This window comes from Capra hircus, chromosome 25 (genome assembly GCF_001704415.2).
Source record: "Capra hircus breed San Clemente chromosome 25, ASM170441v1, whole genome shotgun sequence".
Taxonomy (NCBI): Eukaryota; Metazoa; Chordata; class Mammalia; order Artiodactyla; family Bovidae; genus Capra; species Capra hircus.
Window position 1 is genome coordinate 8,398,059 of NC_030832.1, and position 12,868 is coordinate 8,410,926.

Genomic DNA, 12,868 nt, shown 5'->3' on the forward strand with positions numbered 1-12,868 from the left:
ACACAGAAGTGCCCAATGTGTCTTTCAAAGTAAGGTAACTTAGATGGCAAGATGGCAAAACCTTTCCTCATTTTTACGTCCCACCACCTGGTGTTTAGAAGCTGCTCAGTTATTTTTTGTTGGATGGAGGTCTACAGGGAGACTGAATGAATGGGCAAATGTGTGAAAAAGTTGAGGGGTTTTGTTAACAGCACCCAGCCCCTACTCACTTGATTACAGAGTTTGTGATTTACAGAGTGGCTTTGCTTAGCCTAAACTGTGATTTCCGCCTTTGAAGTCTCAATTTGATTAAAATACGTTTAGCAAGGAACAATAACTTTCTGAAATGCTGGGGATTATGCAGCTCCGAGGAGCTCTGTGGGGAACAAGCAATTCCAGCAAGCATGTCGGTCTTTGTGAACCTAGAGAGGCTGCTCGGCAAGCCTGTATCGGGGCCAAACATCTGACTCCTCTTAATTACATTCTGTCCTTGTTTCATTCCTTCTCATCTCTTGCTTTTGGGTCCTGAGTTTTCCCTAAACTGCCAGGGTTGAATGATCTCAAAAATTAGGCTGAGCTTGTTCCCATGGTGCTGGGGCCTGGGGCATGGACAAGTCTCCTTCCCCTTGGAAAGATGGAAAAAACAGAGATTACTTTCTCTCCCACCCTCAAGCTGCGTTGCCAAGTTATTTAGTCCAGTATCACCTGCAGGCAACTTATCCTTCAGTGAAAGAGGAAGGAACAGAGGCTGGCTACTGACCTGCGTGCGTGCTTGCATGCTCAGTCATGTCAGACTCTTCGGGACCCCGTGGACTGTGGGCTGCCAGGCTCCTCTGTCTGTGGAATTCTCCAGGCAAGAATGCTGCGGGGGGGGGGGGGGGGGGTTGCCATGTCCTCCTCCAGGGGATCTTCCTGACCCAGGGATCAAACCTGCGTCTCCTGCATCGCAGGCAGTTTCTTTACCCACTGAGCCACCTGGGAAGCCCAGCTACTGACTTATGTGCTTTTAAATCACATAGGTCAGTAGCCCCTTCCCAGATGGGAACGCTTGCCAAATGAGATGTCTGGGAGGGTAACAGCAGATAAAGGAGACACGATGTTGCATAATGGCTCAAATGAAGACCCTAGAGCCTACTTGCCCAGGTTGGATCAGCCACTTACTATAGCTTGACACATGACTCAAACTTTCTGTGACTCAGTTTCCTCATCTGTAGGCAGATACTTATAGTCATAATTCATGGCATTTAATAACTGTGAGAACTGCATGAAATTAATACATATAAAGACGGATTATCTTATGACCCATAGTTGCCCCTCTGTGAATGTTGCTGCTGCTGCTGCTGCTAAGTCGCTTCAGTTGTGTCCGACTCTGTGGGACCCCATAGATGGCAGCCCACCAGGCTCTCCGCCTGTTGTTAAAAACTTCGATAAAAATAACACTAATGATGGTCGCTTTGAATGACTTCCCTTTCAACACATGGAAAACTGTCTCTTCCCCATGCAAGCAGCTCCTCAGAGCCTCCCCCCACCAACCCCCCCATCCTCATTTTGGCTTTTATCTCTTTAAACGGACCGAGGCTGCTGGTTGACATAGGGTGTTGCTGAGTCATCTGAGGACACCGGGACCTATGTCACGAAGAGCTGCTGGCAGGGGAGGCCCGCGGGAGACAGATTAGACTTCTCCCAGGCAGGAGTGAGTCAGCCGGGGGCCTGCGCCCGGCTCCACCATGGAGCCTGGAGTGGGCAGTGGATGGCTCCCAGGCTCCTTCAGCATTACCTGCAATGTGCGTAACTGCTCAGTTGACCAAGCCAGGCTGCACTGTAGATGCAGGAGGCGTATTACCTGACTAGTCCCCCGAGCACACTTTCTCTCTGATCCTTCCTCTCCCCTTCTGCCTTTCTGTACCCCTCGTCCTCTCCTCCTCCTCTTCTCTCCCCATCTCTTCTTCCATCCTTCTCCCCCTCATATATCCCTGTCCCTCTTTCCTATCTGCCCCTTCTTTCTTCCTTTCTCCATCTGGATCTTTCCCCTTTCCTTAGAAGAAGTGGACAACCTACAATAAGTCTTTGCCTCCCTTGTCTTCCTCCAGACAGCTGAAGGCCAGGGTCATCATACTTTCCCAACAAATGGCCCAGCAATAAATATTTGGGGTTGTGCAGATTCTACAACTTCTGTTGCAACAGTGTGATTCTGCTGTGGTAGGGGAAACAGCCACAGACAATACCTGAATGAATGGATGTGGCTGCGTTTCAATAAAACTGGATTTTCAAAAATAGACAGTAACGCTCCTTCTCTGTTTACCTCCTTGATCACAAACCACAGAGTCACTCAGGATTTACGATCCACTCCAGTTCTAAAATATAATCTTGCTGATTATATTGATCCCAGAAAAGTGTGTTAAAAAGAACAGAGCAGATGTATTTGACTACTAGAGCACACAAATTAGATAACAGGGGAACTTGCCTGCATGGCAGTGAAAACGTGGGTCAGAGGCTTGGGAAGACTGTCTCCCTGGACAGTGGTTTAGTGATTTCCTCTCTGTGTCTCTTGCCTAGAGACACCTGATGTTCATCCCAAAGAAAATAGCATCCTGAACTGAACTTCATCAGAGAAGGTATTTGATGAATGAAGTAAGCCTCACAAAAGTATATCTATGGTATTTTTAAATCCATGCATTCATTTATTCACTCATCTAATAAGTTTTACTTGAGCATCTACTATGTATAAAGCTCAGGAATGAGTCCTAGCAGAGAGGAAAGGGCAACGGAATGAACATGAAAGTGCGTGGCCTATGTTGGCGGGAATATAAATTCACGCAGCCCCTAGAGAGAACAGTGAGTGAGTGTGTGCGTGTGCGTGTGCGTGTGTGTGTGTGTGTGTGTGTGTGTGTGTGTGTGTGTGTGTAGCTGTGTCTAAATCTTTGTGACCCCCTGGACACATAGCCTGCCAAGGTTCTCTACAGTGGAATTTTTCAGGCAATATTGGAGTGGGTTGTCATTTTCTTCTCCAGGGGATCTTCCTGACTCAGGGACTGAACCTGCATGTCCTATACTGGCAGGTGGATTCTTTTACCACTGAGCCACCAGGGAAGCCCATTTGCTTTCATGCTTAACTGAGGAACCTGGAACTCAGAGAAACAGCCTGCCATGCAGCTAGGAGCTACAGAACCTTCCGTCACACCCCTTCACTTGTGTCACTTAGTGAAATGGCACACAAATGCTATAAGCATGGAGCTAAAGGAGTTTCCTTTCTCCATGAAAGGAGTTTCATGGAGCTGAAGGCTTCCTGGGTGGCTCAGTGAAAAAAGAAGGTGCCTGCGATGCATGAGACACTCAGGAGACCTGGATTTGATTCCTGGATTCAGAAGATTCTCTGGAGAAGGAAATAGCATCCCACTCTAGTTTTCTTGCCTGGGAAATCCCATGGGCAGAGGAGCCTGGCAGGCTGCAGTCCATGGGGTCACAAAGAGTCAGATATGATTGCGTGACTACACAGCAACAACAACAAAAGGGTTCTAATTTGTCAGAGCTGCAGTCTTTAAGGAAACCTTCACAGAGGGGTGTGTGGGCTGAAGGATGGGTCAGATATCAGATCAGGAAATGAGTTCAGGAGAAGATGGGAGAAGAAACTCTAAATTTAAAGCAGGAGGGTTGCATAAAAGGATCCATGCTTCTGAAAAAAAAAACAAGTCCAAATGTTGCAATTTCAGATACTGTAGGCAGATGAGCACGGAAAATACTTAGGAGTGAGGTCGCCTGCAGCGATCTCTTCCACCCACATGGCTGTACCTTCATGGCTTAAGCCAGCCCTAAGAAGATGGGCTGCAAAGCCATGCAGGGATGTATGGGTGATGCTCACCACCCAAGTTGTGCGGGCATCCAGGTCTCCCCAAGACTCACACATTGGCCCAAAGATATTAAGCTGGGAAGCTTGACGAGGACAGTGCTCAGGACATTAGCAACCCGTTCCATGGCTCAGAGCAATTTATGAGAGTCCTAATTAGATACACAGATGACTTCTGCAATCACACAAACACACTCGAGTCTGGCTGGCTGCATGGGGTCCCTCGCCATCAAAAGCCATCCTGCGTGTTCAGTGCAACAGCTACCAACAAATAAGGGAATCAGGAATGTTAACAGTGAGCCACTCAGAAGCAGGGAGTGGGCGTCTCCACTGTCAGCCCCCAGCACTCCGCCCCCCTTCCCAGAACTGCGAGCATCTTATTTAGGAAGCTCTAGAGTCGACTGCAGCAAGGTTCCTTAGTAATGCTAGAGCAGACGTGTGGCCCCATCTGATTTGTTACCAACTGGATGAGTCTTCAAAACGACTGCTTACAAAGTCGCAGTACCAAAGGGACAAAGGGAACCGACCCAACTGAAGCGATATGGATGTGCCCTGGTGAATATTCCACCTATGAATCTACTATGTATGTCCAAATATGATGCACCTGGGGCTCCCCAGGTGGCACTAGTGATAAAGAAGCCATCTGCCAATGCAGGCAGATTTAAGAGATGCAGGTTCTATCCCTACGTCAGGAAGATGCCCTGAAGTAGGAGGGCATGGCACTCCACTCCAGAATTCTGGCCTGGAGAATCCCACGGACAAAGGAGCCTGGTGGGCTACAGTCTCCTGTACGGTCTCACAGATTTGGACTCGACTGAAGTGACAGCACACATGGGGTCACCAGCTAGTTTTAAAAACAAGAGAGTCCCAGCAAATTGGGTTGAGCTGGTCACCTTAGAATACAAGACTATTATACATGCATCATCTTTCAAATATTTATATATGATATCTGTATATATCTAATGTAAGTGCAATGGGATACACCTTATCAACTTTATAAAAATATTTGATAAATACATATATTTCATTTTATTTGTTTAATGAACTCAGACTAGACACCAGGGAGAAATAATGCTTTTCTGAGTTTAAAAAGAAACCAACAACCATGAAACCTGAGCAAAATACAAGAGGAAGATTAAATGCTTTTCAAAGCTAAATATATGACTTGTAGCTAAAGTAATCTGGCCACTCGTAAGACTTCTTCAGAAGCCTGCTGCTGCTGAGTCGCTTCAGTCGTGTCCGACTCTGTGCGACCCCATAGATGGCAGCCCACCAGGCTCCCCCCATCCCTGGGATTCTCCAGGCAAGAATAGTGGAGTGGGTTGCCATTTCCTTCTCCAATGCATAAAAGTGAAAAGTGAAAGTGAAGTCGCTCAGTCGTGTCTGACTCTTAGCGACCCCATGGACTGCAGCCCACCAGGCTACTCTGTCCATGGGATTTTCCAGGCAAGAGTACTGGAGTGGGTTGCCATTGCCTTCTCCCTCCAGAAATCTAGTTGAATGGAAAGATGATCAGAGGTGGAATCAGGCAAACCTGGTTCAATTTTTACCTCTAACAATAAATCTACACAGGGCGTGGTCCACAGACCAGCATCAGTAGCATCACCTGGAGCTTGTTAGAAGTGCAGACTCTCAGGCTCCCTAGATTGACTGGAACAGAGCTTGAATTTTAAAGAGATTACTGGGTGAGTCCTGATTAGGTTAAAGTTTGAGACGCTCTGCTGTAACTCAAGCTAAGTTGCTTCAGTCATGTCCAACCCTTTGCGACCCTATGGACCATAGCCCTCCAGGCGCCTCTGTCCATGGGAGTCTCCAGGCAAGAATACTGTAGTGGGTTACCATGCCCTCCTCCAGTGAATCTTTCTGACCCAGGGATCGAACCCATGTCTCTTATGTCTCCTGCACTATCAGGCAGGTTCTTTACCACTAGTGCTACCTGGGAAGCCCCTTGCTGTAGCTCATGTAACCTAAATGAGCCTCGTTTTCCTGCTCTGCAAAATGTAGGTAATAAGATCTACTCCAGAACATTGTACAAGGAATTATAAAGATCATTTGTGATGCATTTAGCATGGTAGTGGACCATTGAGTATAGGCTCAAAATCTTGGTTTCCTTCTATTTTCTCAACATTACCTGTTTCTGAATAATGTTACAATATCAACTTGTCCTCCTTGATATATTCTTGCTGGCTTCTATCTTCCAAAAGGGCCTTGGACCTCTTATGATTTTCTTCTGTCTCTTCAAATCCCAGAATCACATAAAAATTACAAAATCCGTGAGACTGATAGGGCCTAAGAGACTTTCTGTTCAAGCCCTTCTTTGAAGCCAGAAATGCCATTTTTTAAGGTCCCAGACTTACTCATTCTGTACATTCTCAGTTAGCTGTCACCTCTTAGGTGCCGGGATGATACCCAGGACCCAGCAGTTATTTGTTGGCTGCTGGATAAACTAATGAATGGGGCTTTGGGAACTCTGGCCCATCCTAATCTGTCTAAATCTTACTTGTTTTCTTTATGACTTATTCTGTATTTTCATTCCTCTACTAAAAAATAAGATATCTCATATTTCTCCTCAACTACTCTCTCATCTTACTCAAGACACCAACGTGTGTGTGTGCGTGTGTGCGTGCATGCGTGTGTGTGTGTGTGTGTGTGTGTGTGTGTGTGTGTGTGTGTGTGTGTGTGGGCTTCCCAGGTGGTGTGAGTGGTAAGGAATCCACCTGCCAATGCAGGAGACCCAAGAGATGCCAGTTCGATTGCTGGGTTTGGATGATTCCCTGGAGTAGGAAATGGCAACCTGCTCCAGTATTCTTGCCTGGAAAATTCCATGGATTAGGAGCCTGGTGGGCTATAGTTCATGGGGCCACAAAGAGTTGCACACGACTGAGCGACTGAGCCCATACATATATAAACATGAATATACGGTATATATTAACATATATACATGAATTATTACAAATATGTTCATATTTTGAAATTAGACATTTTAATTCCACCCATTGCCAACCAACTGGATGGTAAGCTCCTTGAAGGAAGGATTTCTTCTCGGAACCTCAGTGCCTAGGAATGTGTGTTTCTCAGTAAACAATGGGTATTGGTGATAGATGCTGAAAAGTATCTTTGAGTGTCCCCAAGTGAACCCCCAGATGGCGCTAGTGGTAAAGAACCCACCTGCCAATGCAGGAGACATAAGAGACGCGGGTTTGGTCCCTGGGTCAGGAAGATCCCCTGGAGAAGGGCATGGCCACCCATTCTAGCACTTTTGCCTGGAGAATCCCATAGGCAGAGGAGCTGCGGGTTACAGCCCACGGGGTCGCACAGAGTTGGACACGACCGAAGCAACTTAGCACGCCTGCACGCATGCAGGTGCACGCCACTCTTTCAGAAAGGACACAACAGTCAGACAGGAAAAGGAGGGTAAGGGCTTCCTGGGATCCTGTGTATCTCTTACGGGAGATTGGCAGGCCCTTTCCTAGGGAAATGCTTGGTAGGCTTCACATAAGAGGTTCCCCCAATAACCAAACACTCTACTCAAAAGGTTATATTTACACAGCTCATTAGGAAAATTTTTTATACTTTTGACACTCATTAGACTCGTAATCGTCCACCGAAGCTACTCTATAACAAGAGATAAACACTCCATTCCAGGGGATGAATAATAATTAGGGACCGCTCAGCACTGTGCTCTTTCCAGGTCTAATTTTGGAGTATAATTAATCCTGCCGAAGCTGCATAAGATAAGTGAAATATTTATGCAGCTGTGTTAATTCATGTATTTACTCCTAGAGAGACATTCAGAATTGGACGTGGCTTTCCGGGAATATTATCTCAAGACGCCCCCTGGAGCCACGTCATTTTCTCTCCCGTGGCTTGGCCTCCAGATGGTCTCTGAAGATGACGCTGTGAAGACACATCCCCCAATCCAGACAGTCTGACCAGGAAAGCCCTGGACTGGGACAGAAAATGCCTCTAAGAATCTAGACACTCTGTTAAAACAGGGAACACCTCTTTGGTTTAACTGGATGCCTCTACTAAACGTTTGTTTATTTGCCACAGAGGGGAGGTTTCTGTTCAGAACGGCATTTCCATGATGCTAACTTGACCATATTATCACCAATATGACACTAAAAATGCTTTTTTGAATCCTTGAGCTGTGGATGGACAACAATAATGTGGGGGGGTGGGGAGGGGAGGAAGAGAGGAGGAAGGGGAAGGGGACAATGATGATGATGGTGGTGGTGATGATAGCATTTACTGAATCATTTCTATTTCCAGGTGGCTGTTTAAATATAACTTTTCATTTTATCTTCATGACAACCTTATCTGGTAAATATTTCTGTACTCAACTGCAGATGAATAAACTGAGGCTAAAAAAAATTAACCTTTTCACAGAAGCATTTGGAAATGGGACAATAGATAATCATCCAATATGCACTAAATTACTTCTTCTTCAAGGGTCTATGGGCTTCCCAGATGGTGCTAGTGGTAAAGACCCTGTCTGCCCAGGCAGGAGATGCTGGTTTGATCCCTGGGTCGGGATGATCCCCTGGAGTAGGAAATGGCAACCCACTGCAGCATTCTTGCTTGGGAAATCCCATGGACAGAGGAGCCTGGTGGGCTACAGTCCATGGGGTTGCAGAGTCAGATACGACTGAGTGTGCAAGAGCACACACATACACATGTACACACACAGGTGTCTATACATCTTAAGCATCTAATTAGCAAACTTTGATAGGCATTCTGGAGAATTAAATGAAACAAAAGTCTAAAATGACTGACCCTCATCAACAGCAAGTCCCCTTGAAGAAGAGGCTTCGCCACTTACTCACTAACAAATGATAAGCCTGTGGAGATGCTGTTTTATTCTCCGTAAAATCATCAAAGGCAATATTTAACTTTATAAAGTTGTGATGAATATTCAATTAAAGAACACATGTAACACATCCAGTGTGGTGATTGGCATATCCTATTCCCCAAATATGTTGCTATTTCATAAAAGATGCCACCGAAGTGACAGCAGTGGTAGGTAGGTGTAGAGTTAGAACCGACAGATTTGACAGCTACCCATCATATTTAGAAGTTTCCTGTCAAATGAAACACATCCTGACACCATTCATCCATGTGTGTAGGTATTCATCCAGTCCTCCAATGACCAGTCACTTGTTATGTTCAAGATTCTGTGGGTTTTACTGCTGGACACGAGACCCTCGTCAGCAGGGTAGTTCACACCACAGGGAGGTGCTTAGGTGACCACCGTGGCAGATGGATGCTTCACTCCATCTGGTCATCTGACTCCGAAACTCCTCTTTAACAAGGCTGAGCATACTCCAGAGCAGCGGTCCCAACCGTTTTGGCACCAGGGACCAGTTTCACAGAAGACAATCTTTCTATGGATGGGGGGTGGAAAATGGTTTCGGGATCACTCGAGCACATTAAATCTATTGTGCATTTTATTTCTATTGTGATTACATCAGCTCCACCTCAGATCATCACTAGACCCCAGAGGTTGGCACCCCTGCTCCAGAGTATACTCTGGGCTTGGCCATAGGACTTGCCTTGGATAGAAGGGTGTTAGCAGATGCGAATGTGGCAAAGGCAGCCAACGAGGACCTACTGTAGAGCACAGAGAACTCTGCTCAGTATTTGAAAGTCTTAGCCGCTCAGTCGTCTCTGACTCTTGGCAACACCAAGAACTATAGCCCCCCAGGCTCCTCTGTCCATGGAACGCTCCAGGCAAGCATACTGGAGTGGGTTGCCATTCCGTTCTCCGGGGGATCTTTCCAAACCAGGGACTGATCCAGGGTCTCCTCGCACTGCAAGCAGATTCTTTACCGTCTGAGCCACCAGGGAAGCCCAAGCAATATTATGTAACAACCTAAATGGGAAAAGAATTCAAAAACGAATAGACACGTGTATCTGTAGAACCGAATCACTCTGCTATACACCTGAAACTCATAGAGCTCTGCTGACCCGACTATGTGCTGTGCTGTATTGCGCTCAGGCGCTTCAGTCGTGTCCGGCTCTTGGTGACCCCACGGACTGTAGCCCTCCAGGCTCCTCTGTTCGTGGGATTCTGCAGGCCAGAATCTGGAGTGGGTAGCCGTTTCCTCCTCCAGATCTTCCCAACCCAAAGATCAAACCTAGATCTCCTGCACTGTAGGCAGATTCTTTACCTTCTGAGACACCAAGGAAGCCCATGAATACTGGAGTGGGTTGCCATGCCCTCTTCCAGGGGATCTTCCCGACCCAGGAACAGAGCCCATATCTCCAGCGGCTCCTGCACTGCAGGCAGGTACTGCAACTATACTCCCATATAAAAGAAAAAAATTAAAAAAAGAAAGCTGAGACTTGAAATGTGCCTGCGCAGGTGGGTGTTTTCTCCTGTGCCTCCAACACAGCCAGGAAAAGAGCTTCTTCCAGCTAGCTGCTGCCCTTTCAGCCTGAGACCCAGAATAAACACGGATGGAACAAAGACCACAGAGATGATCCCTGGGCTTGCAGCAGGAGGTGGAGCCACCATGGCCCAAGGCAAGCTTTCCCACTCAACCTGTGCTCCCACGAGCAGAATAAATGCCAGTTTTCATGTTCTTCCAAGATGTCACAGCGATAACTGGGCGACACAGCTACACGTCACTAGGACACAGCAGAGGACATGGGTGTTGATCTGATTGAAAGGTACCAATGCCCTAGAGAGAATCCAAAGATTCAGATGCTCTCATTTGGGAGTTAAATATAAAACACATTTAGGTTTCTTGATGACACTGTGAGAATCTAAGGTTTAAATCTGGGAGTAGAGGGTATAAGGCATTATGCCCTTTTCTCAAGTTTATACCAACCGTACACACAAACCTCTGCCTCTGTCAACACTGTGTTTGGCCACAGTGGTTGACGGACCATCCTCCCTAGCCCTGGACAAGAGCAGCATGTTTGGGCATGTGTGCATGCTCAGTCTCTTCAGTTGTGTCTGACTCCTTGTGATCCTATCGAATGTAGCCCACCAGGCTCCTCTGTGCATGGGATTCTCCAGGCAAGAATACTGGAGTAAGTTGCCATCTCCTACTCCAGGGGATCTTCCTGACCCAGGGATCAAACCCAAGGTTCTTCTATCTCCCTCATTGACAGGCGGGTTCTTTATTTCTAGTGCCACCTGGGAAGCCCTGCATTTTCTGGAACTGTCTCCAAATATAGCCTCCACCCATTCTTGAATGCAGCTTCTGACCTATGCCCTGAACTTCTGTTTCCTACTCATATGTACTCGTTTTTAGGGTTCACCTGCCATCTCTGCCGCTTTTGCTTTTCCCATCTCAGCGTTCGCAAGTCCAAGGGGAACCAGCATGCCATGTGAGCCAGGACAGGATTCTAAAACCATGTCCTGGAGCAATGAGCTATGTTAAAATCCCCAACTAAAAGCAGAGATGGACAGAAGGAAATGCTGCTGGAGAGAGTCAGTCCAGTTAGCTGGAAGCTCCAGAAACACCCTCATTCCATTAGACTGCAAGCCCATGAGGGCGGAAGTGGTCTTTTTTTCAGGATAGGCAGCCAAGGGGCGGATTGTAGTGGAAACCCATGGGATTTCCGCTAACTCTTCCCTGTATAGCAACCACCTCTCCTTCATCTCCCCATAGGAAAATAGTAGGAGCTGTTGTGTTAGGACAACGTAACCCTACCCTTTATTCACTCCTGAGGGGTCCAGGAAAGAGCCTTTGACCCAAAATTGATCAGGAATCCTTCCTCTGGAATTGGAAATTTAGAATTTGGAAAATAGAGACTGGGACTAGTTGTGTGATATCACTGCTCTAGAAATAGTGATGGACAGGGGAGCCTGGTGTGCTGCAGTCCACAGGGTCTCAAAGGGTCAGACCCTGAGCGTGACTATGCTCAGAGACTTAGCAACTGAACAGCAAGTGCTCTAGAGCAGAGCTTTCCCCTTAGCCCTGATACTATAAAAGCGTGAAAGTCAAAGCTGCTTAGGCGTGTCCGACTCTGGGACCCAACAGACTATAGTTCACCAGGCTCCTCTGTCCATGGGACTCTCCAGGCAAGAACACTGGAGTGGGTCGTCATGCCCTCCTCCAGGGGATCTTCCCGACCCAGGGATCCAACCTGGGTCCCCTCAGATTCTTTACTGTATGCTTGGGGTCAGATAATTCTATGTTTTGAGATTTTTTTTGGAGGGGGGGCTATCCTGAGCATTGAAAGATGCCAGCATCCTTTACCCCTGGCCTCTACCCACCAAATGCTGGTATCAAATGACCTCCTTGTCATGACAATCAAAAATATCTCCAGATGCAGCCAAATATCCCCCAGGGGATGAAATCCTTGCCCCGCACTGAGAAGCACTCCTTCATAGAGAGGACCCATGAATTCCTGCTGCTGAGGCCCCAGGGCTGCCCTGGTTCCTGTTTTTCCCTCTGAACTTATTTGCTCAACTCTTTCCTAAATTCACTGAGATAGACACTTAAGCATCCTTAAAATAAACTCCTTTAAATTGACTTAGTTGTCCATAACTGTTTTCCATTATAAGCAACCTAAAGAACCGTGGTACCATGTGGTCAGCACTCAGTAAATACTTATAGTGAGCCAAGTCGTTACTCAAAGATCCACTGGAAAGCCAGTTAGGAAGCAGAGGGTGTGAGGGTCTCCAGTCCCCTGGAAGTAGGGGAAGTCAACCAGAGTCTTACCATCACCCACAAACTGGAGCAGGGCCAGGTCAATCTGCCTCTTCCATGGTGAACCCTTCTGGAGGGCGATCCCATAACCAGTGGTAGCAAAGATGTACCCACTCCCAATGGTCACCAGCTTGCAGCCTTCGTCCCTCCCAGCCTTGTAATTCAAGACGGCAGCGTCGTAGATGAAAGCATCCAGTTTCCTGCAATGACAAGAAGCCAGAGAGTCAAGGTGATGGTGAGGTACCATCTTGGGGCCCATCTCCCGAGGCCTGATCCAGCATCACACACTTCCCTATCACCCAGGAGATGATGACTCATGACTGCTCCATCCCGTCATCATAAAAGGATCTATTTTTAATGAGGAGATAAAAGCCAAAAC

The 12,868-nt window shown here is 47.0% G+C and overlaps 1 protein-coding gene across 1 annotated transcript in view; it reads right to left on the reverse strand.

Moving 5' to 3' along the window:
• Window positions 1-12,868, reverse strand: part of GRIN2A (glutamate ionotropic receptor NMDA type subunit 2A) — a 445,041-nt gene that overhangs the window by 35,275 nt on the left and 396,898 nt on the right. Inside the window, exon 12 of the mRNA XM_018041005.1 lies at window positions 12,502-12,689. Within this exon, the coding sequence (XP_017896494.1) occupies window positions 12,502-12,689 (188 nt within the window). The remainder of the gene's footprint in view (window positions 1-12,501; window positions 12,690-12,868) is intronic.